General features: G+C 42.2%; 5 protein-coding genes across 14 annotated transcripts; all 5 read left to right on the top strand.

The window, feature by feature from the left end:
* On the top strand, positions 1-1,257 carry LOC135610933 (protein PYRICULARIA ORYZAE RESISTANCE 21-like). Its single transcript, XM_065106039.1, has 3 exons — positions 1-60; positions 497-578; positions 674-1,257. Exons 1-3 carry the CDS (start codon positions 52-54, stop codon positions 1,060-1,062), a joined length of 480 nt encoding a protein of 159 aa, XP_064962111.1. The 5' UTR covers positions 1-51; the 3' UTR covers positions 1,063-1,257.
* A 1,091-nt stretch (positions 1,258-2,348) lies between these two features.
* On the top strand, positions 2,349-3,947 carry LOC135610929 (protein PYRICULARIA ORYZAE RESISTANCE 21-like). Its single transcript, XM_065106033.1, has 3 exons — positions 2,349-2,416; positions 2,886-2,967; positions 3,063-3,947. The coding sequence occupies exons 1-3, from the start codon at positions 2,408-2,410 to the stop codon at positions 3,785-3,787; spliced, it is 816 nt and encodes a 271-aa protein (XP_064962105.1). The 5' UTR covers positions 2,349-2,407; the 3' UTR covers positions 3,788-3,947.
* A 1,360-nt stretch (positions 3,948-5,307) lies between these two features.
* LOC135610928 (protein PYRICULARIA ORYZAE RESISTANCE 21-like) lies at positions 5,308-8,196 on the top strand. Of its 5 annotated transcripts, none has more exons than XM_065106030.1 (4): positions 5,387-5,502; positions 6,217-6,762; positions 7,562-7,643; positions 7,717-8,196. In XM_065106030.1, exons 2-4 carry the CDS (start codon positions 6,739-6,741, stop codon positions 7,953-7,955), a joined length of 345 nt encoding a protein of 114 aa, XP_064962102.1. In that variant the 5' UTR covers positions 5,387-5,502; positions 6,217-6,738; the 3' UTR covers positions 7,956-8,196. The 5 variants fall into 5 exon arrangements, 3 of the variants coding, with proteins under 3 accessions (XP_064962101.1, XP_064962102.1, XP_064962103.1); XR_010486386.1 differs by lacking the exon at positions 5,387-5,502 and adding an exon at positions 5,513-5,873; XM_065106029.1 differs by lacking the exon at positions 6,217-6,762 and having other exon boundaries at positions 5,308-5,502.
* Positions 8,197-10,486: 2,290 nt separating this feature from the next.
* On the top strand, positions 10,487-11,974 carry LOC135610927 (protein PYRICULARIA ORYZAE RESISTANCE 21-like). The gene is made up of 3 exons (XM_065106028.1): positions 10,487-10,563; positions 11,025-11,106; positions 11,192-11,974. The coding sequence occupies exons 1-3, from the start codon at positions 10,555-10,557 to the stop codon at positions 11,812-11,814; spliced, it is 714 nt and encodes a 237-aa protein (XP_064962100.1). The 5' UTR covers positions 10,487-10,554; the 3' UTR covers positions 11,815-11,974.
* Positions 11,975-13,758: 1,784 nt separating this feature from the next.
* Positions 13,759-21,430, top strand: LOC135610925 (DEK domain-containing chromatin-associated protein 1-like). Of its 6 annotated transcripts, XM_065106023.1 has the most exons (13): positions 13,807-13,929; positions 14,154-14,300; positions 14,653-15,716; positions 15,813-15,846; positions 16,685-16,761; positions 18,354-18,413; positions 18,501-18,611; positions 18,730-18,807; positions 18,979-19,053; positions 19,252-19,720; positions 20,656-20,765; positions 20,967-20,997; positions 21,072-21,430. In XM_065106023.1, exons 2-13 carry the CDS (start codon positions 14,228-14,230, stop codon positions 21,239-21,241), a joined length of 2,352 nt encoding a protein of 783 aa, XP_064962095.1. In that variant the 5' UTR covers positions 13,807-13,929; positions 14,154-14,227; the 3' UTR covers positions 21,242-21,430. The 6 variants fall into 6 exon arrangements, with proteins under 6 accessions (XP_064962094.1, XP_064962096.1, XP_064962095.1 ...); XM_065106022.1 differs by lacking the exon at positions 14,154-14,300 and having other exon boundaries at positions 13,759-13,929; positions 14,649-15,716; XM_065106024.1 differs by lacking the exon at positions 14,154-14,300 and having other exon boundaries at positions 13,790-13,929.
* Positions 21,431-22,359: the final 929 nt, after the last annotated feature.

Raw genomic sequence — 22,359 nt, 5'->3', positions numbered from 1 at the left:
CCTTTGGTTATCCGCTTCTCCCCCAGCCTGGGATCTCATAACTTTCGAGAGATGGCAGAGGTGTTCATCTCTCTCTCTCTCTCTCTCTCTCTCTCTCTCTCTCTCTTAAAGATCTGTCTTCACTGTGGTGAGCCAATTGTCTGGATAAAGATGAATTTATTGTCAGCCATGGATCTTTATGCGTTGGTCAACTTCATGCTGTGTTTTTCTTTGATGTGTTCTTTGTTAATTGGATAACTCACATCATGCCATCCGGATGAGCAAAAACAGATCGGTCTTGTGGATTTGACCCTTCTTCTTTTAGATAAAATTTCTCTGCTTGGTTTAGATTTTCTTGGACTTTGGAATCAACATGATGTTCTTCAACATTCATTGACTTTTCTACCGAGTCAAAAGCTCCACAACACAAGAAAAAGAAGGCTGAAACATTTGTTCATGGAAGCCAAAACTGATACATGTCTGTTTGCCTGTGCTTTTCTTGCTCGCCTTGACACAGATAGCCACGGTAATCATCAAGGTTGACCTGCACTGCTGCTCCAACTCCAAGAAGATCAAGAAAGCTCTGTGCGAGCTCCAAAGTAAGCTACCGTTTCTCTCTCTCTCTCTCTCTCTCTCTCTCTCTCTCTCTCTTGGTGCTGACAAATTTGTGTGGAAATTGGTCGATGCGTTGGAGACTGGTTCAACATCGAATCAATCGTCTACGACGAGAAGAAGAACACCGTCACAGTATCCGGCCACTTCAACCCTGAGTGCTTCATCAGGAAGCTTCGCTGCCTCGCCTGCAAGGTGATCGAAGACGTCCAGATCAAACCGCGGAAACCCCCACCTTCTCCTCCTCCCGAGGACGGAAAACCAAGGCCCGATAAACCGCCGCCGCCGCCTGAGGTGGTGGTGAAGCTCCACGTGTGTGTTTTCCCGCCCTCGGCGTGGCCCGTCGGCTGCTGCCAGCCGTACCCCTGCTACGAGCCACGCCGCGGGTGCCGCCGCTGCTGCTCCTGCGGCCTGCTGTCCGACGGCCGTCACTGTTACGAGGGTGACGGCTACAAGATCCTCCTCGAGTAGGACCCTTCTTATTCCTGCTCTATTCTGTAATTTCCAATGCATATAGTCATTCTCGTCGCAAGTTGTCATTTGGTAACGGTAATAGATAACGGATAAGAAGGGGGAATGAGGTAAACGTCATGTCACTTCCTCTCCTCTATGCGTAATGTACGTAATATAATATGTGATGATATATGTTTATGCTGTTATATCTCAGTCGTCGCAAATACGATGTTTATATAGAGATTTTTTGTTTATACTCGTAATCTAAATTTAATTTACGAACAAAAAATAAATAAAAATATAGAGATAAAATAGATAATTTCGAAGCCACAAAAAAGAATGGATTTATTAACCCCCAACAATACGAAAGATTATAACAAATAGAAACATTACAAGTCCAAGCATAAATGATTGCTTTCGTCATCTTCTTGACATTTGATTACGACGACATACCGGTTGGAGACCCGTCCATCTCCTTTTCCTTGTCAAGAACGATGTTAGCCGTTCCTAATGTACGTGTCAACATAGACAAGAAGGATCATCTCACTTATAATATCTCGACATGGACAAGAAGGATCATCTCGCAGCAGGTTGGGATTGAGCTGCATTACCTACCGTGATGACGATGGCGGCGACGACGTGTGGTGAGTAGCGGTCGATGGTGGCGGCCAATGGAGAACGAAGGAACGGTACCTTCTCTTGGTTCCATCCTCGGCTATGAGTATCGATTGCACTGCCGGAGACGAAGGAACGGTACCTTCTGTGATTCAACAAACAAGTACCGACTGATAATGGTCGCGAGGCCATGAACAAAATGGAGACAGTAGTGAGTTATCTCAACAAGAATCCTGTCCTTGTACCCCGTGCCGGCATTGATAAAACAGCGTCCCAAACACAAGGAACACAGGAAGAAGACGGAACGAAAGATTGGTTTTTAGTACTAGTTCTTCTGTATGTCGAGTTTTCAGTCTTGGGACGGTAAACTTGTTCTTCTGCAACCCGAAAAACCAGAGTATTTGTTTGAGTCACGAAAATAATCTCTCTCAAAGTACATTGGCTCTGAATCTTTACTGGCTCATTTTCCAGACTCTATAAACAGTGCCATATACAACGCACACTGAGAACGCTCAGCCGCACCACACATGGCTTCTTCGTGTGACTCGTGACGTTCCAACAACTTCCGGAAGCAGCACTCGCGAAGGTAAGGGTGCTTTAAACATGGCCATGAATCACACGAGGGTAGAGACAAGAAAAGCTTTATTCTTGATCAGTCATTGTGTTGGTGGCCCGTCGACTGCCTCTATAAAGGGAGCCTTTGGTTATCCGCTTCTCCACCAGCTTGGGGTCTCAAAACTTTCGAGAGATGGCCGAGGTGTTCATCTCTCTCTCTCTCTCGCTCTCTCTCTCTCTCTCTCTCTCTCTCTCTCTCTCTCTCTCTCTTAAAAATCTGTGTTCACTGTGGTGAGCTGATTGTGAGGATAAAGATGAATTTATTGTCAGCCATGGATGTTTATGTGTTGGCCAACTTCATGCTGTGTTTTTCTTTGATGTGTTCTTTATTAATTAGATAACTGACATCTTGCAATCCGGATGACCAAAAACAAACAGGATATCGATCGGTCTTGTGGATTTGACCCTTCTTCTTTTAGATAAAAAATCTCTGCTTGGTTTAGATTTTCTTGGACTTTGGATTCAACATGATGTTCTTCAACATTCATTGACTTTTCTATCGATTCAAAAGCTCCACAACACAAGAAAAAGATGGCTGAAAGTTTTGTTCATGGAAGCCAAAACTGATTCATGTCTGTTTGCATGTGCTTCTCTTGCTCGCCTTGGCACAGATAGCCACGGTAATTATCAAGGTTGACCTGCAGTGCTGCACCTGCTCCAGGAAGATCAAGAAAGCTCTGTGCAAGCTCCAAAGTAAGCTACCGTCTCTCTCTCTCTCTCTCTCTCTCTCTCTCTCTCTCTCTCTCGGTGCTGACAAATTTTTGTGGAAATTGGTCGATGTGTTGGAGAACGGTTCAACATCCAATCAATCGTCTTTGACGAGAAGAAGAACACCGTCACAGTCTCCGGCCCCTTCAACCCTCAGTGCTTCATCGAGAAGCTTCGCTGCCTCGCATGCAAGGTGATCAAAGACGTCCAGATCAAACCGCCGCCGCCGCCGCCGACACCGCCGAAGCCACCGCAGCCGCCGCCGCCACCGCCGCCTGAGCAGAAGCCACCCGTGTGTGTTTGCCGGCCACCCGTGTGTGTTTGCCGGCCACCCGTGTGTGTTTGCCCGCCACCCGTGTGTGTTTGCCGGCCACCCGTGTGTGTTTGCCCGCCACCCGTGTGTGTTTGCCCGCCACCCGTGTGTGTTTGCCGGCCCCCGGTGTGGCCCGCCTGCTGCAAACAGCCGTGCCCCTGCTTCGAGCCGCGCCAAGGGTGCCGCCGCTGCTGCACCTGCGGCTGGATCTGCGACGTCCCGTCATTGCCACCATGTAGGCCCATTCCACTCCCGTTGCCGGAGGCCGTGGTGAGGCCGCCCATGTGTGGTTTCCCGCCCACGGGGTGGCCCGTCTGCTGCAAACAGCCGTGCCCCTGCTTCGATCCGCGCCAAGGGTGCCGCCGCTGCTGCACCTGCGGCTGGGTCTGCGACGGCCCCCCGTCGTCCGCCGCCTGCCGTCCCGGTTGCGAGGTTGGCGGCTGCAAGATCATCGTCGGGCAGGAGCCTTGTCAGTCCTGCTCTATTATGTAATTTCCTATACTTATAGTTATTCTCGTTGCAAGATGTTATTGCGTAACAGTAATAGTTAACGGATAAGAAGGTGGACTGAGGTAAACGTCATGTGACTTCCTCTGTCAGTCATGTACGTAATATAATATGTGATGATATATGTTTATGCTGTTATATCTCAGTCGTCGCAATACGATGTTCGGTGATTATATATATATATATATATATATATATATATATATATATAGAGTGAATCATGTTGAGATATATATCTATATATATATATATATATATATATGTATATATATATGTATATATGTATATATGTATATATGTATATATGTATATATGTATATATATATGTATATATATATATATGTATATATGTATATATGTATATATGTATATATATATGTATATATGTATATATATATATATGTATATATATACATATGTGTATATATGTATATGTATATATATACACATATATATATATGTATATATATATATATATATATATATATATATATATATATATATATAATAGTAAAAAAAAGGAGAACTATAAGTTTTGCTTGGAACATTCTACTCGACAAATATGCAGATTCAAACGATCCAAAAGCTGGGAATTGATTGCACTGCTGGAGACTAATGAACAGTGCATTGTGTGGTTCAACAGACAAGCACCGATTGCTAACATCTTACGTTTCTGGATCGAACAGCTTCAACAATAATCCTCTCGCTGTACACCGTGCCGGCATTAATAAAATAGCGGCCCAAACACAAGAACACAGGAAGAAGAAAGAACGAAGTGGGATCGACAGCTACAAGATTGGAAAGCGAACAGAAGGTGCTTACCAGAATGCCAAAGCGAAACCAACTCGACCTTGACGATGACCTCCCGGTTGGCTTACGCATCAAATCCCCAACTTGGGGTCACAACGGGTCGGACATTTCGGTATTCAAGTCCATCCAACCCGCTTGAATCAGGTTCGAGTTGACTGGGTTCGGATTCGAATACCAGAGTCGGGTTCGTACTATCGTCTTCCTAATGGTACCCGATCCGTTTCCCGACGAGGCACCGATCGTTATCATGTGTTGCGTAGGTGACACGTTTGCCCCTCTTATGTAGAGGTGGACCCAAGCGCCCTGCATGCCTGCCGCCAATTAGGAGGCAGGTATGTTCCGTATAGGATTAGAAACGGGTAAAACACATTGGGACAAGTGAATCTCCTTGCCATGCCATGTGGAAGTACTCTGGGATGGCGGTACCATTGGGTTCTTCCGGGGACCCGAGGGATCCCCTCCAATGCCAATGCCTGTACGCATCACAGGGGGCCCCACATGATAAGGGGACTTGAACGGTTTCCTTTTAAAGGTGCGTCTTGGAGAGGATCCACGTCATTTCAAGGCGGAGGTAATCGGCCAATGACCACGGCCGCGAAACCACATAGAACTGTCCTGTCAGGACACTTCCTGTATACTGCAATACAGGAAACACTGATCGAGGGTGCTGCGTTCGTCTCGAACTGGTGGGTACCCATGCCTTTGCATGGAGAGTACACTGTATTCTGTGTTGGATGGAACAGGTGATCAGAACCCCGGTGATCCGAACTATTAAGTCGGGCGGGGAAGAGGGCAGAAAAGGTAACCTTTCCGATTACGTGAAGGGGTTGTCGTCCTCTTCTCTCTATTTGGCACGTTTCGATCGCTCGAAGCGCTGTGATCTCCATCAGGTACGTCTCTTCTTCGACACCAATCTCGTCGTGGCTTAAATTTCGTACCATACTTGGGATGCCTCTTCCGAACGAGATAAAATTGGCTCGATCCAGCTAGGGTTCCGTGAATTGCCCATGGATGTTCGCCTTCTTGCTATTTCGTGATTCTTAATGGTTCTGGAAACTTGTTTCGAAAGTTTTGGATCGATTTAGAAGGTAATTCCGAGTGTTGGTGATCGTAGAACCTGGTATCAGATGCTCGATGCCGTAAAGTTGCCTGCTTTATGGGGTGTGTGATTCTGGGGTTATGAAGAACATACTCCTGTGCTCTTTGGCGGGGTCACATTTACCTTTTTGTTGGGTTCAGGATCTATCCCACCGACTAATAGGTATGTATTTGGTGCTTCACATTGGTGCGACGTTTGACAGACGCTTTCTTGCTAGAGACGGAAGTAGGGTTTTTACGACTCGTGTTACTCCTGTTTTTGCTCTTGTTGATTTTGGTCTTTGATGTTGAATTCTCATACCATTTGTTGCTTTGATTTTGTTTCCTTTTACAATTTGTGCGAATTAATATATTTTGCCATTGTTTTTTTTTGTGGTAATTTGCATTTATCTATAGTTAGTAGCTTCAGTGATTTGTAGCTTTAAATGCGCCGATTGGTCGCTGGCAAAGTCCTGTTTGCATTGTTTCCGGCGGCCACTCTATCTGGTAGCTAATATATAATATAGGTTTCAATGCAGTTGAAATGACTGAAGAAGGCACAGCTACATGCGGACGGTGCAAGGGAAGAAGCAAACCAAAGGACACCGATGGACTGGAGAAAAGCAAAGGCAAGAAGGATGTGAACGAAGATGACCATGTTTTAGAAGAGGGTGGAGAAGAAAAGAAGGAAGGTGAAGCAGAAGAGGATGGCGAGGAAGAGAAGGCGAAACCAAAGAGGGAGGGGGAGGAAAAAAAGGAAGGTGAAATAGAAGATGATGGAGATAAAAAGAAGGAAGGGGAAGTAGATGGGGATGAAATAAAGGGAAGGCGGAGATGGGGAGAAGGAAGGTGAAGAAGTAGAAGATGGAGACGAAATGAAGAAAGGTGAAGTAAAAGAAAATGGAGACAAAAAGAAGAAAGATAAAGAAGTGATCGATGGTGAAGGAAATGAGGATGGATGGCCGACAACACACGACAGATTTGGAATGTGTGGGCGGAGAAAAAGAGGCCACCGAGATAGTAAATACAGTAGAAAATGGTGGATGTAGATGACGTCAAAGATGAAGAAAAAGGTTGGTTGTGTCACGTGATTGCTTTCGTCATCGACTTGAGATGTGATAGCGCCATAACACCGGTTGGAGACTCGTCCGTCTCCTTTGCCTTATCGAGAATATAAATTTCTTTTCTTGAAAATATCATAAAATAATATAATTATTTTAAGAATTGAATTGCGTAATTATTTATCCAATTCCAACAGCTTAATCTATCAGAAAAAAACTAATATATACAATTAATGATCAGTATAATGATTGAGTGGTACCGGCTTTAGTATACAATTAATGATCAGTCACTGTATCGATGACTCGTCGACTGGCTATATAGAGGGAGCCTTTGGTTATCCGCTTCTCAACCAGCTTGGGGTCTTAACTTTCGAGAGATGGCAGAGGTGTTCATCTCTCTCTCTTTCTCTCTCTCTCTTAAAATTCTGTCTTCACTGTGGTGAGCTAATTGTGAGGATAAAGATGAATTTATTGTCGGCCATGGATGTTTATGCGTTGGTCAACTTCATGCTGTGTTTTTCTTTGACGTGTTCTTTATTAATTGGATAACTCACATCATGAAATCCGGATGACCAAAAATAGATCGGTCTTGTGGATTTGACCCTTCTTCTTTTAGATAAAATTTCTCTGCTTGGTTTAGATTTTCTTGGACTTTGGATTCAACATGATGTTCTTCGACATTCATTGACTTTTCTACCGAGTCAAAAGCTCCACCGTGCAAGAAAAAGAAGGCTGAAACTTTTGTTCATGGAAGCCAAAACTGATTCATGTCTGTTTGCTTGTGCTTTTCTTGCTCGCCTTGACACAACAGATCGCCACGGTAATTATCACGGTGGACCTGCACTGCTGCACCTGCTCCAAGAAGATCAAGAAAACTCTGTGCAAGCTCCAAAGTAAGCTACCTTCTCCCTCTCTCTCTCTCTTTTTGCTGACTAATTTCTGTGGAAATTGGTCGTTGTGTTGGAGACCGGTTCAACATCGAATCAATTGTCTACGACGAGAAGAAGAACACCATCACAGTATCCGGCCCCTTCAACCCTGACTGCTTCATCAAGAAGCTTCGCTGCCTCGCCTGCAAGGTGATCATATGTGTCCAGATCAAGCCGAAGCCGAAACCCGACAAACCACCGCCACCGCCGCCGCCGCCGCCTAAGGTGGAGGTGGAGGTGAATTTAGACGTGTGTGTTTTCCCGCCTCCGGGGTAGCCCAACTGCTGTGCCTGCCGTCCCTGTCGCGAGTTTGACGGCTGCAGGATCATCGTCGAGCAGGAGCCTTGTCAGTCCTGCTCTATTATGTAGTTTCCTATACGTATTCTTATTCTCGTTGCAAGATGTTATTGGGTAAGAGATAACGGATAAGAAGGCGGACAGAGGTCAACGTCATGTGACTTCCTCTGTCAGCAATGTACGTATGTGATGATATATATGTTTATGCTGTTATATCTCAGTCGTCGCAATATGATGTTTATATAGAGATTTTGGTTCATACTCGTAATCTAAATTTAATATACATACAAAATAAAAATAAAAAATATATTAAAATTTATAGAGATAAAACAGATAGATAATTTCGAAGCCACAAAAAGGAATAGATTTATTATAAACCCCCAACAACATGAAAGATTATAACAAATAGGATTGAGATATGATTCAAAAGGAATATAGTTTTCTTTTCTTGAAGATATCATAAAATAATTATATTATTTCAAGAATTGAATTGAGTAATTATTTATCAATTCCAACAGCTTAATCTATCAAAAAGAAATTAATATATGTTGTTATTCTTTAAAAAAAAAAAAAAAAAAAGACAAGAAGGAATATCTCAATTATAGTAAACCTTTCATAAAATAAACTTTCCCGTCCATCTCGACATTGACGAGAAAGATGATCTCACCGCAGGTTGGGATTGAGCTGCATTACCTACCGTGAAGACGATGGCAGCGACAACGCTCGGTGACTGCCGGTCAATGGTGGCAGCCAATGGTGAACCACACGTCTGGTCGTCTTTTCTTGTCTCTATCCTCGGCTCGGTGGCCTCCCACACTACCAACCTTGGTACGGATATGGTCGGTCAGGCCATGGCACATTCTGCATCCCCAGATTTACTTCCAAGTATGTTCCTCTAAAAGCTTCCTGGAGATTGAGAATGGCAGGATCACTAAGAAATATGACCATTGCTTCCCTCTAAATTCCTCTCCTTTATTCTGTATTAGCAAAAAGGCAGACTAAACACAAAACAAGCATCCAGGAGAAAGCTAGTTTAGATCTGCCATAATGATAAGGTTGCATTTACTTCGATGCTGCCAATCAAACTTACATTGTTTTTATTGATGAAAATGATGTCATATTTGATAAAAGATCTGCCGTCGACTGTCACATGGCACAATAATGCACTTCAATAATATAGTTTAGATCCAAAACATTGTATGTGGACCAAGGTAATGAATCAAATAAAACTTTAGAGGATAAACATAAAATGTGATCTTATCACGCAGAATACAAGTCGAAAAATCATAAATACATGTGTTTTTCCTTATCTCATATGAATTAAAAGGGCAATGACAACAATTATTTAGTCATACTATTAATCACTGTTTCACAAAAAAATCTTTTTTTCATCCAAACTCGTTTTTGATACGGATCAAACATCCAAGGCTTTCTCAACTATCGAATAAATATTTAAATATTCAAAGTTTCATATTAGTCGGATTGATCTAGACATCACAAATATTTATTATGTATTCTAACCCGTGATTTGGTCTGATACGCAAAAGATCACATATTCTAAAATCTGAAGTTGTTAGAAAATAAACCCAATATATGCTTTAATCATAGAAAGCAACAGTGTTTCGTAAGCAAAAGTTAGAATTATATCAGAATAGTCAAAAAGGAGAACTAGAAGCAATGGCAGCCGCTTTCTCCTGGTCATAAAGGACATCAAGATAGAATTATATTACAATAGTAAAAAAGGGTTTACCAGGCTCGTCGACTGCCTCTATAAAGGGGGCCTTTGGTTATCCGCTTCTCCCCCAGCGTGGGATCTCATAACTTTCGAGAGATGGCAGAGGTGTTCATCTCTCTCTCTCTCTCTCTCTCTCTCTCTCTCTCTCTTAAAGATCTGTCTTCACTGTGGTGAGCCAGTTGTCTGGATAAAGATGAATTTAGTATCGATTGCACTGCCGGAGACGAAGGAACGGTGCCTTCTGTGATTCAACAAACAAGTAGCGAGTGATAATGGCCGCGAGGCCATGAACAAAATGGAGACAGTAGTGAGTTATCTCAACAAGAATCCTGTCCCTGTACCCCGTGCCGGCAGTAATAAAACAGCGCCCCAAACACAAGGAACACAGGAAGAAGACAGAACGAAAGATTGGTTTTGAGTACTTGTTCTTCTGTATGTCGAGTTTTCAGTCTTGGGACGGTAAACTTGTTCTTCTGCAACCCGAAAAACCAGAGTATTTGTTTGAGTCACGAAAATAATCTCTCTCAAACTACATTGGCTCTGAATCTTTACTGGCTCATTTTCCAGACTCGATAAACAGTGCCATATACAACGCACACTGAGAACGCTCAGCCGCACCACACATGGCTTCTTCGTGTGACTCGTGACGTTCGAACAACCTCCGGAAGCAGTACTCGCGAAGGTAAGGGTGCTTTAAACATGGCCATGAATCGTGCGAGGGTAGATACGAGAAGAGCTTTATTCTTGATCAGTCATTGTGTTGGTGGCCCGTCGACTGCCTCTATAAAGGGAGGCTTTGGTTATCCGCTTCTACACCAGCTTGGGTCTCAAAACTTTCGAGAGATGGCCGAGGTGTTCATCTCTCTCTCTCTCTCTCTCTCTCTATCTCTCTCTCTCTCTCTCTCTCTCTCTTAAAAATCTGTGTTCACTGTGGTGAGCTAATCGTGAGGATAAAGATGAATTTATTGTCAGCCATGGATGTTTATGTGTTGGTCAACTTGATGCTGTGTTTTTCTTTTATGTGTTCTTTATTAATTGGATAACTCACATCATGCAATCCGGATGACCAAAAACAAACAGGATATCGATCGGTCTTGTGGATTTGACCCTTCTTCTTTTAGATAAAAAATCTCTGCTCGGTTTAGATTTTCTTGGACTTTGGATTCAACATGATGTTCTTCAACATTCTTTGACTCTGTTACTGAGTCAAAAGCTCCACAACACAAGAAAAAGAAGGCTGAAACTTTTGTTCATGGAAGCCAAAACTGATTCATGTCTGTTTGCATGTGCTTCTCTTGCTCGCCTTGGCACAGATAGTCACGGTAATTATCAAGGTTGACCTGCAATGCTGCACCTGCTCCAGGAAGATCAAGAAAGCTCTGTGCGAGCTCCAAAGTAAGCTACCGTCTCTCTCTCTCTCTCTCTCTCTCTCTCTCTCGGTGCTGACAAATTTTTGTGGAAATTGGTCGATGTGTTGGAGAATGGTTCAACATCCAATCAATCGTCTTTGACGAGAAGAAGAACACCGTCACAGTATCCGGCCCCTTCAACCCTGACTGCTTCATCAAGGAGCTTCTCTGCCTCGCATGCAAGGTGATCAAAGGCGTCCATATCAAAGAGCCGGCACCACCGCCGCCGCCACCGCCACCGCCGCCGCCGCCGCCCGTGTGTGTTTGCCTGCCACCCGTGTGTGTTTGCCCGCCACCCGTGTGTGTTTGCCCGCCACACGTGTGTGTTTGCCGGCCCCCGGTGTGGCCCGTCTGCTGCAAACAGCCGTGCCCCTGCGTCGATCCGCGCCAAGGGTGCCGCCGCTGCTGCACCTGCGGCTGGATCTGCGACGTCCCGTCACCGCCACCATGTAGGCCGTTCCCGGAGGCCGGGGTGAGGCCGCCCGTGTGTGTTTTCCCGCCCCAGGGGTGGCCCAACTGCTGTCGCCAACCGTGCCCCTGCTTCGAGCCACGCAGCGGGTGCCGCCGCTGCTGCTCCTGCGGCTGGGTCTGCGACGACCCCTCGCCGTCCGCTGCCTGCCGTCCCGGCTGCGAGGTTGGCGGCTGCAAGATCATCGTCGGGCAGGAGCCTTATCAGTCCTGCTCTATTATGTAATTTCCTATACGTATAGTTATTCTCGTTGCAAGATGTTATTGGATAACAGTAATAGTTAACGGATAAGAAGGTGGACTGAGGTAAACGTCATGTGACTTCCTCTGTCAGTAATGTACGTAATATAATATGTCATGATATATGTTTATGCTGTTATATCTCAGTCGTCGCTATACGATGTTCGGTGATTATATATATATATATATATATATATATATATAGAGAGAGAGAGAGAGAGAGAGAGAGAGAGAGTGAATCATGTTGACACATTGCATATATAAACAACCCACCGACCTTTGAACCTATTTACCAATTGGTTTACTGTCTCTGAAGTTATTAGAATCATAATAGAGTTTTTTACCTTCCAGGTGAAGTAGACTTTAGGGATCAATGTAATATATGGCCAGAAAGAAATATGACCATTTCTTCCCTCTAAATTCTTCTCCTTTATGCACTTCTATGATATAGTTTAGATCTATACTAAAACATTGGATGTGTACAAACGTTGTCCACATTAAGTAGTACATTTATGTGTCAGATGGAACTTCTTACGTGAATAGTAGATGGAACTTCTTACTTTATCATCTTGATTTGTCGACCATGGAATAAGGGTCCGATAGCTTCCTCAATTATCAAGCAAACATTCGAACCTTCTCTTCAATCAGATCAGACTTCTTATGCACGACGGGCTTGAATCGAATCGGATTGATCTAAGCATCATCAACATCTATCCATCATGTATTCTAACTCATGATTTGCTCTGATATCCAAATATCACGTATTCTAAAAGCTGAAGTTGTTAGGAAATAAACCCAATATATGCTTTAATCATAGAAAGCAAAAGTGTTTTGTAAGGATTTAGCTGAACATCAAGTCAGAATTATATTAGAATAGTAAAAAAAGGAGAACTAGAAGTTGTGCTTGGAACATTCTACTTGACTAATATGCAGATTCAAACGATCCAAAACCTGGGACTTGATTGCACTGCTGGAGACTAATGAACAGTGCCTTGCGTGATTCAACAAACAAGCACCGAGTGCTAACATCTTACGTTTCTGGATCGAACAGTTTCAACAATAATCCTCTCGCTGTACCCCGTGCCGGCATTAATAAAACAGCGGCCCAAACACAAGAACACAGGAAGAAGAAAAGAACGAAGTGGGATCGACAGCAACAAGATTGGAAAGCGAACAGAAGCTGCTCACCAGAATGCCAAAGCGAAACCAACTCGACCTTGACGACGACCTCCCGGTTGGCTTACGTATCAAATCCCCAACTTGGGGTTACAACGGGTCGGACATTTCGGTATTCAAGTCCATCCAACCAGCTCGAATCAGGTTCGGGTAGACTGGGTTCGGATTCGAATACCAGAGTCGGGTTCGTACTGGTACCCGATCCGTTTCCCGACGAGGCACCGATCGTTATCATGTGATGCGTACGTGACACGTTTGCGCCTCTTATGTAGAGGTGGACCCATGCGCCCTGCATGCCTGCCGCCAATTAGGAGGCAGGTATGTTCCGTATAGGACTAGAAACGGGTAAAAACACATGGGGACAAGTGAATCTCCTTGCCATGCCAGGTGGAAGTACTCTGGGATGGCGGTACCATTGGGTTCTTCCGGGGACCCGAGGGATCCCCTCCAATGCCAATGCCTGTCCGCATACACAGGGGGCCCCACATATGAAAAGTTGGGGCCAGTCTCAGTGGATAGCCACATGATAAGGGGACTTGAACGGTTTACTTTTAAAGGTGCGTCTTGGAGAGGATCCGCGTCATTTCAAGGCGGAGGTAATCGGCCAATGACCACGGCCGCGAAACCACATTGAACTCGGGTTTGGGGTCCGGTCAGGACACTGCCTGTATACTGCAAAGCAGGAAACACTGATCGAGGGTGCTGCCTTCGTCTCGAACTGGTGGGTACCCATGCCTTTGCATGGAGAGGACACTGTATTCTGCGTTGGATGGAACAGGTGATCAGAGCCCCGGTGATCCGAGCTATTAAGCCGGGCGGGGAAGAGGGCAGAAAAGGTGACCTTTCCGATTACGCGAAGGGGTTTTCGTCCTCTTCTCTTTATTTGGCAGGGTTCGATCGCTCGAAGCGCTGCGATCTCCATCAGGTACGTCTCTTCTTCGACACCAATCTAGTCGTGGCTTAAATTTCATACTATACTTCGGATGCCTCTTCCGAACGAGATAAAATTGGCTCGATCCAGCTAGGGTTCCGTGAATTTCGCATGGATGCTCGCCTTCTTGCTATTGCGTGATTCTCAATGGTTCTGCAAACTTGTTTCGAAAGTTTTGGATCGATTTAGAAGGTAATTCCAAGTGTTCGTGATTGTAGAACCTGGTATCAGATGCTCGAAGCCGTAAAGTTGCCTACTTTATGGGGTGTGTGTTTCTGGGGTTATCAAGAACATGCTCCTGTGCTCTTTAGCGGGGTTACATTTACTTTTTTGTTGGTTTCAGGATCTATCCCACCGACTAATAGGTATGTATTTGGTGCTACACATTGGTGCGACGTTTGACAGACGCTTTCTTGTTAGAGATGGAAGTAGGGTTTTTACTACTCGTGTTACTCCTGTTTTTGCTCTTGTTTATTTTGGCCTTTGATGTTGAATTCTCATACCATTTGTTGCTTTGATTTTGTTTCCTTTTACAATTTGTGCAAATTAATATATTTTGCCGTTATTTTTTTTGTGGTAATTTGCATTTATCTATTGTTAGTAGCTTCGGTGATTTGTAGCTATAAATGCGAAGATTGGTAGTTGGCAAAGTCCTGTTTGCATTGTTTCCGGTGTCCACTATCTGGTAGCTAATATATAATATGGCTTTCAAGGCAGTTGGAATGACTGAAGAAGGCACAGCAATTGACGCAGAGGGAGCTACAGGGTCAAATATTGGTAACCCACAACTTGAGGACAAATCTGCTATATGCGACACTGCAAGGGAAGAACAAATGGATGTAGATGAGAAGAAGGAAGCCAAAGAAATGGACATAGATGGACAGGAGAAAAGCAAAGGCAAGAAGGATGTGAACAAAGATGACCATGTTTTAGAAGAGGGTGGAGAAGAAAAGAAGGAAGGTGAAGCAGAAGAGGATGGCGAGGAAAAGAAGGAAGGTGAAATAGAAGAGGATGGCAAGGAAGAGGAAGAAGGAGAAACAAAAGAGGAGGGGGAGGAAGAAAAGGAAGGTGAAATTGAAGAGGATGGGGCGGAAAAGAAGGGGGGTGAAATAGAAGATGATGGAGATAAAAAGACGGAAGGGAAAGTAGATGGAGATGAAAAAAGGGAAGGTGGAGATTGGGAGAAGGAAGTTGATGTAAAAGATGGAGACAAAATGAAGAAAGGTGAAGTAAAAGAAAATGGAGACAAAAAGAACGAAGGTAAAGAAGTGATTGATGCTTTAGAAAATGAGGATGGACAACAAACTGACATAACAAATTTGGAAAATGTGGGCAGTGAAAAAGAGTACACCGAGAATGTAAATACAGTAGAACCTGAAGATGTGAAAATGGTGGATGCAGAACATGTGAAGGCTGATGCTGTGGATGTGAAAATGGTAGATGCAGAGGACGTTAAAGATGAAGAAAAAGGAGGCGAGACAGTTGAACGAGGGGTGCAGGATGCGACTGAGAATGATGTGAATCTGGAAGAGGATGTTGGGATTACTGCAGAGAAGGTTAATGAGGATAAGGGGGGTGATCGGTCAAAAAAGAAAAGGTCAGGGCCGAAGAAGTCTGGTCAAAAAGGGGAAGGAAAGGATAAGGATGGTGAGACAAAGGCCATGAAATTGTTGGCGTCTCCTGGGTCTTCCATTGAACGTCCTGTGCGCGAGAGAAAAACTGTGGAAAGATTGGTGGAGGTCATTGAAAAAGAGCCAAATAAGGAGTTTCAAGTTGAGAAGGTGCCTTATTTCTCATTCAAGTTGTCCTCATGCTTTTAAATTAATTACCATTATTATTTAACTTGAATGCTAACTTTCTGAAATCTTTGCTTGCAGGGCCGTGGCACTCCTTTGAAGGATATACCAAATGGTATGGTTCATAGCTGTTGGATTTTTTTTCCCTGATCCTATTTTTGGATAGTTTGATCAAGTTGTTCATCTTGCTTATTGCTTTACTTTTAGGTCTTTCACCTAGTTGTTGCTTTAATTTTGTTTGTAGGAAGTAGAACATCTGGAGATTCCGCTTGAACTTTTGTCTAATTTGAGATGGTATCTTGCATTTTGCAATTTTCTGCTTCTTTTTTTCTGTTCTGACCAGCTTAAAGGCATTCTGTTGGCTGTATATGCACCCATATACACGAATCTGGTTTTATGCGGTGCCTGCAAGAAGCCTAGAGCATGTAACAGGCATACAGAATTCTCTAGGGACTCATTCAGCTGGGATGTCTCCCTCGTATTGTGTTTAATTTAGTGGTTTATGTTATCGTCCTAATCATTTTGCATATTATTTAACACGTGAGTTTGGCTAACCCAGCATCTGCTTTGCATTCTTCTATCCAGCCTCTTCTGAGTTTCAAGTCAGTGGTTGCACAAGTTATGTAAGAGTTGGATTCTTAGGTGAATGCCTGAGTGCATGTTGATCTAGTCATTTTGTGATTCTGGATGTCTATTTATAAAACATAATAAAATCTCGAAAAGAATAAAAATTGTTACATGCTGATCTAGTCATTTTGTGTTTATACTTGGTATTGATCAATTTACAGAATTGCATTGTTAATGATGGTTGTCAAAACTTACTTTTCCTTTCTGATGATGGTGCTTTTGGATGAATTATGTTGTGAAAATTCCATTTCCTTTGATATTATCATTTTTTTATCTATGACCATCTCATTTCTTTATGTTTGGCACACTTCTGGATATCGTTTCAGTGGCCCACAAACTAGCAAGAAAAAGGCCTGCAGATATTAAGCTGATTCATCAGACTCTTTTTGGAAGAAAAGGAAAGGTAGTTTGGAATATGACTTAAATTTCTTATTCAGTTTGCATTTAGCCTGCTGGTTATGGTGTTTATAAGCTTCATAGTGCAATTCACTATTGTTATGCAACTTTTCTGTTGTGTTGCTGTGTATATTGAGGTGCATATAAGCTTCATAGTTTAATTCACTGGTATCATGCAACGTTTTCTGATTTGCTGTGTTTATTAAGGTGCATATTTGTTTTAGTTGTAAACATTTCTACTCTGATAGTTCTTAATTTAGCTTATTAAATGTAATTTTGACTATGAAGGAATGGAGAGCATAGTCTGCATTTCATTTCTTACACATGATGGTTAAGTGTCGTTTATGATCTGCATCTGCTTAAGCGTAGTCTCCATTTCATCTCTTCAATATATGTTATTTCTGATAACACTTGAGAAAAACTTTCTGATAGCTGAAAAGCCATTGTAAGGAACAAAATAATCTTATGTTGGTTATAATTTTAGTTTTCAAATTGTATATTGGTAGAAATGGAGGCTTAACTGTATACACCATGCAGCTTGTATTGTGTGTTGGGTCTTACAATAGGAAGCATGGAACAAACCCAGGTACTTTTTTAGTGACTGGGACTGGGTATGCTGATATTGCTGTATTGAGAAAGGATACTCTGGGGCATGGACACAGCAATTAATAATATATACACTCCATAAATTGCTATGATTTTATTTTTGAGGTAATATTGTACAATGACCATCATGCATAACTTATGAGAAGCATGGCAATCATTCTTATAAATAATAAACATTTTTGTAAAATACTTTAAATGCATGCACAAAATATCAGTGAGCTTGAGTTTATATATATGTATAGGAGGTCGAGTTCAAAATACAATTGTACTGTACTACTGTTGGTATTTGCCACTTCAGAAGGTCTTGTGCAAATGATATATGTATACATGTTTTTTCTATGTGTTTCAGAATATCTTACAAGTCTTAATAAATAAATGTTGGTGTCTAAAAATGACGACACAAATATGGCAGACATTTTAAAGTGTGTGTGATCTTCTATTATGGGATCTCCAGTAATAAATCCTGAAGAAGCTTCAGGGTCTTGTACAATTTATTTGTTTTCTTCACCTTGTCTATGTTACCATTGATGTCATTGTAAGTTGTTAGCGATGTTTACTTTTAAATGATTAGCATTTTCATTCCCAAGTATGGCAGATATTCATAGTTTGAGTGAGAATCCTTTTTGAAATGAAAAGCTGTATTGCTTGGTTGTTTCAAAGCATGCTGGCCAAGTTTGTGTTAGTGCCAGTGCAAAATATGTACCACAGTCACTTTTTAAGTAAAATTTAGTTTCTTTTTTAATTTGTTTTCACCAAAGAATGAAGTGTAAATTTTAGTTTTTACCCTCTCACGCCAAATTCATTCACCTGAGTTTGTAAAAGGCTCGGGGTCTATGCTCAGTTTCCAGTCGTTAGTGGATCTGAATTATATTGTTGTTTTACATAATTTATATTGTCAAGGACAGCTCTCTGATTTTCTTCTGATGCGATGACGATAGCATACTTCGCCTTTGACAGATACTAACAATTCTCTGTTTGTATGTCTGATCACAGGCTGTCAACTTCAAAAGTCATATTCTTCAATTTTCTGGATTTGTATGGCATGAAAGTGATGTAAGGAGTTTTTTTTATACTAGATAATATAATGCAGCCAAGGTTCTTTTTTGACCTCCTGTGACATTCATACCTTAATGGCTGCAGGAAAAGCAGAGAGCTAAGATGAAGGAGAAGCTTGACAAATACGTAAAAGATACACTCTTGGATCTCTGTGATTTATTTGATTTATCTGTTTCCAGAGCAAATAGTAGAAAGGTTAGTTGAGTTTATTATGAAAACATGGTTTAAAATATATGAGATCACCATGAATGGCCTTTATATATCTTTTTCTCTGAGATACCATGATAATTGTTTGAATGATTTATGCCTGCAGGAGGATCTTGTGACAAAGTTATTGGACTTTTTGGTTGCTCCTCATTCCACAACTGACAGTGTACATGCTGAGGACCAGGTTTGTCTTATTTATGAAACAAATTTTCATTGTAGCACCTTTTTTAATGATGCACAATCGTTAATGATGCCTAATTTGAATTTTCATATTGTTTTCTGACTGTTCATCATGCTGATATTTTGCTTTGATTTCATTGGCGTATGCCCCTAATTTGGAGTCCCTTTCTAGCAGAAATCTAGAAAGCGTAAAAGAATGGATAGGGGAAGTGCATCAAAGAGAAGAGGGGTGCTGACCAAGCATCCAGAGGTCTGTATCAGAAGCATTAGTGTGCACACAGTCTTATGATCATCCTCATGCTTCTGCCTTTTTCTTTCTCTTCTGATGAAATCTGTATGGTATTTGATTTTGCAATGTTATATTTCTTTTGCTGCTATTGTTCTGACAGTTGCTATGACTCTGAAATTCAATCATCCTTGTAAACTAATTTCTAATTTTATTCCACAGAAGTGGATTAAAAGTGAGGAAACAGCAGCCACAAAAGAGAGTAGTGCACAAGAAACAGAAGATGAAGAGGAGGATGAGAAGGTGGTGGATGTTCATTCTGAAGAAAAGGTACGCAAGCATTCTGAGAGTGAAGCAAAGGAAACTGAATCCGGAGAAGATGAAGATGAAGATGATGATGATGTAGATGAATATGATGAAAAGAAATTGGGGAAAGGCAAACCGGATAAAAGAAAAGTTGGCAGGCGACAAGGTTCTGTTGCAAAGGAGAAGTTGAAGGTGGGCACCAGCCCGAAGAAGAGCTCGCTGCCCATGACCACCAACAGTCCTGCAAAAAGATCATTTTCCAAGCGCTCTAAGGCTGAGGAGGACAATGACGCAAGTATGAAGGTTTTTGTCAGCAAGAAGAGAAACTTGGGTTCTCCAAAGAAAAAATCAACTCCTAAGTCAAATACTAAGGAAAAAACCACTGGTATGCACTTGCTCCATGCACTTTCATGATATGAACTATGGAGAGGATGGTCGGATGATAACTGGTGCACCTGTTATCTGTGTATCTGGATAAGTGCTTTTGATGTTATTATAGCATGCTCTAACCATTATGATGTTCTCAGACTAATCGTGTGATTTGTGAGTTAAAACATAAAAGTATTATTCTCTTTACTTAACAAAAAGATTGCTATACCAGGACCCCAAATACTTGGGATTTATGGGTGTAGTGATCAAAACCCAATGGTAATCACGTCAACTGCTATTTTCGAAGTTGTGTTGTTGCTGTGATCTATATCACACAATCAGTTAGCTGATTATGATTTATTTCTTAGTATGTTGTTCTCGATTTCAATGTATGATTTTTCATGTCATCATCAGTAGTAAGTGTGATATTGATTTCTTTGTAATCTAATTATTTTTCCTTTTTTTTGCTTGGTTGGTTTGGCAGAGATACCTACTTTGTTTTGTGGAGGCAGAAATGTTGAACATTGCAAATAAAATTTGTATTTTTTGCTTTAGTTTTTGGCTTTTCTGACTTCCATCTTTTATTGTGATAAGGGTAAAGAACAATGCCTTTGATTTTTGTTACTCGAGCAACTTTTGACAACCTGATAGCAGCTTTCCTGTTGCATGTAGTTTTATTTACTTCCTGATTCAGCATGGTTATGTTATGATTCATAGCGCTTTGTTGAAATTGAGCTCAATGCCCTTTAAAGCAAGCTCATCGTCCTTCCAAAATGTTCTTCTTTTTGTTTTTTTTTTTTCCTTGGTCTAATGCTGCAATTACTCCTAATATATTGAAAGGATGGTATGCCTCATGTTCTTTTTTGTCTTCTTGTGTTTCTATCCCTTTTTGTTGAATATCATATTATCAGCGAGTATGTTGATCTTATTGTTATCTATTATCTGATGAAGATAAGAAGACGGCTCGAGGCAAGCCTAGAAGGCTGGAGGTGGAGCAACCGACCAAGGAGGAACTGAGAAATAAAATATGTGAAATTTTGAAGGAAGTTGATTTTAACACGGTGGGTACTCTTGTACTAGAAATTGTCTGAAACTCGTACATAACAAGGAAATTGCTGCACATTCTGCAGCCCATGGGTGCAAATTTCAAATTTCTCATTGATGCACTTATTTCCTTATTAAGCCTTTTTCTTTTTATAATCCTAGCTAGCATATGATCAAGAATACTAATTCCTCACCTCCTGTTTTGTTTTCTGCTTCAGGCAACATTCACTGACATACTCAAACAGCTGGGTACGCCCTTTCTAAACTAGTAGATTCTTTCTGAACAGCTGGGTATGAAATGATTAGGGAAAATTGCTTTGCAGCTGCATACTACAAAATGGATTTGACACCGAGAAAAGCATCTTTGAAGCTCATGATCCAAGAAGAGCTGACCAAGTTAGCCGAGGAAGATGAAGAGGACGAAGATGAAGATGATGATGACGCCGAGAAGGAAGGAAAACCAGAATCAAAGGGCAAAGCGGTGGAAGCTTGATCGGCACAGAAAGATCTCACAAACATGGTACTTAACCTTTTAAGCTTGTGCAGCCACCTTTAACCTATCACAACATCTAATCGTCGGCTCGATATCCCTCCCTTTTAGCTTCACCTTTTTCATGTACATTTATATTATAGAGTTGTAAACATCTTTTGAAGCCTATGTTAACCCTGGTACTTACCATGGCGACCTGGTTTCTGTGGTGCATCTTTGCTGCCAGACACTGAATTAGCTCGACTCATCCCCAAACACACAAGCTGGTATATCTTCTCTGTTGTTGTCTTCGAATTAGGCTAATTTAAAGGACTCCCTCCATTTTTTTACTCTCTTTTTTCCCCTAAATGTTCTAGTCTTCCCTGTGCCATAAACTACCAAATATTTTCTGCTGGACTGGCAGTGTTTTCCTTGGTATGGTTACTCCTTGTGAGTGTTGTTACTCCATTCCTTGGATCTATCTAGGTTACAGTTTGCAACTGTGTGATTTATGGGATTTTGTGATCTGAGTATTTATGCGAAGCAGATTATTCATATCTGAATGAATGGCTGTGGAATGATTGATTCCTGGTGTGTTTGGTGACTTTTGGATATCTTCTTCATGAGAGCTTGGTATAGGCCGCCGGTGGTCTTCATGAGACCCTACGGTGGTGCGCTTACCACCAATGACAGAGAGGGTAAACTCACTTTCGAAAGAAATAAATCTTGGCGAAATCCTCCAACGCCGGTGGTCTTATTCTACGATGCGGTGACTTGATCAGAGCGGTGCACGTGCCATCAGTGTGTATGTGTTTACTTCATGTTGTTAGGATATCGGTCGCCGCTCGCGGATCTATTCTCGCTCGTCGTAACGCGGTTAACGCCTTGCACGTGAACCGCCCGGCACACGTACTTCGGGGTGAGGTTACCGATAGTCATTTTCATGTCAAACTGCTTCCAAGAAAAATTAACCATTGGGAATTCGTTCCACTTGCGGTGACCAGACTCTAACGCCGTAAGCGCGTTACACGTGCCTCTGGAAACCTTACCTCGACCGTCTATCGTTCGTGGACTTATTCTCCGTGGTGGTGACCAGACTCCAAGCTTTCCGATACACGGCATCAGCAATCGAGTGTTGGATA

Source organism: Musa acuminata, chromosome BXJ2-4, assembly GCF_036884655.1.
Source record: "Musa acuminata AAA Group cultivar baxijiao chromosome BXJ2-4, Cavendish_Baxijiao_AAA, whole genome shotgun sequence".
NCBI lineage: Eukaryota > Viridiplantae > Streptophyta > Magnoliopsida > Zingiberales > Musaceae > Musa > Musa acuminata.
Note: the sequence above shows the minus strand (reverse complement) of the source record. Positions and strands in the feature narration are given on the sequence as shown.

Coding starts and splice junctions, on each gene's coding strand:
- LOC135610927 (XM_065106028.1), top strand. Junction 11,107..11,191: donor AGCTCTGTGCGAGCTCCAAA/GTAAGCTACCGT, acceptor GATGTGTTGGAG/AATGGTTCAACATCCAATCA.
- LOC135610928 (XM_065106029.1), top strand. CDS start 5,347: ATGGAACAGGTGATCAGAACCCCGGTGATCCGAACTATTAAGTCGGGC. Junction 5,503..7,561: donor AGCGCTGTGATCTCCATCAG/GTACGTCTCTTC, acceptor TTGACACAACAG/ATCGCCACGGTAATTATCAC. Junction 7,644..7,716: donor AACTCTGTGCAAGCTCCAAA/GTAAGCTACCTT, acceptor GTTGTGTTGGAG/ACCGGTTCAACATCGAATCA.
- LOC135610925 (XM_065106022.1), top strand. CDS start 13,774: ATGGAACAGGTGATCAGAGCCCCGGTGATCCGAGCTATTAAGCCGGGC. Junction 15,717..15,812: donor AGGAGTTTCAAGTTGAGAAG/GTGCCTTATTTC, acceptor CTTTGCTTGCAG/GGCCGTGGCACTCCTTTGAA. Junction 16,762..18,353: donor TTTTTGGAAGAAAAGGAAAG/GTAGTTTGGAAT, acceptor GTCTGATCACAG/GCTGTCAACTTCAAAAGTCA.
- LOC135610929 (XM_065106033.1), top strand. Junction 2,968..3,062: donor AGCTCTGTGCAAGCTCCAAA/GTAAGCTACCGT, acceptor GATGTGTTGGAG/AACGGTTCAACATCCAATCA.
- LOC135610933 (XM_065106039.1), top strand. Junction 579..673: donor AGCTCTGTGCGAGCTCCAAA/GTAAGCTACCGT, acceptor GATGCGTTGGAG/ACTGGTTCAACATCGAATCA.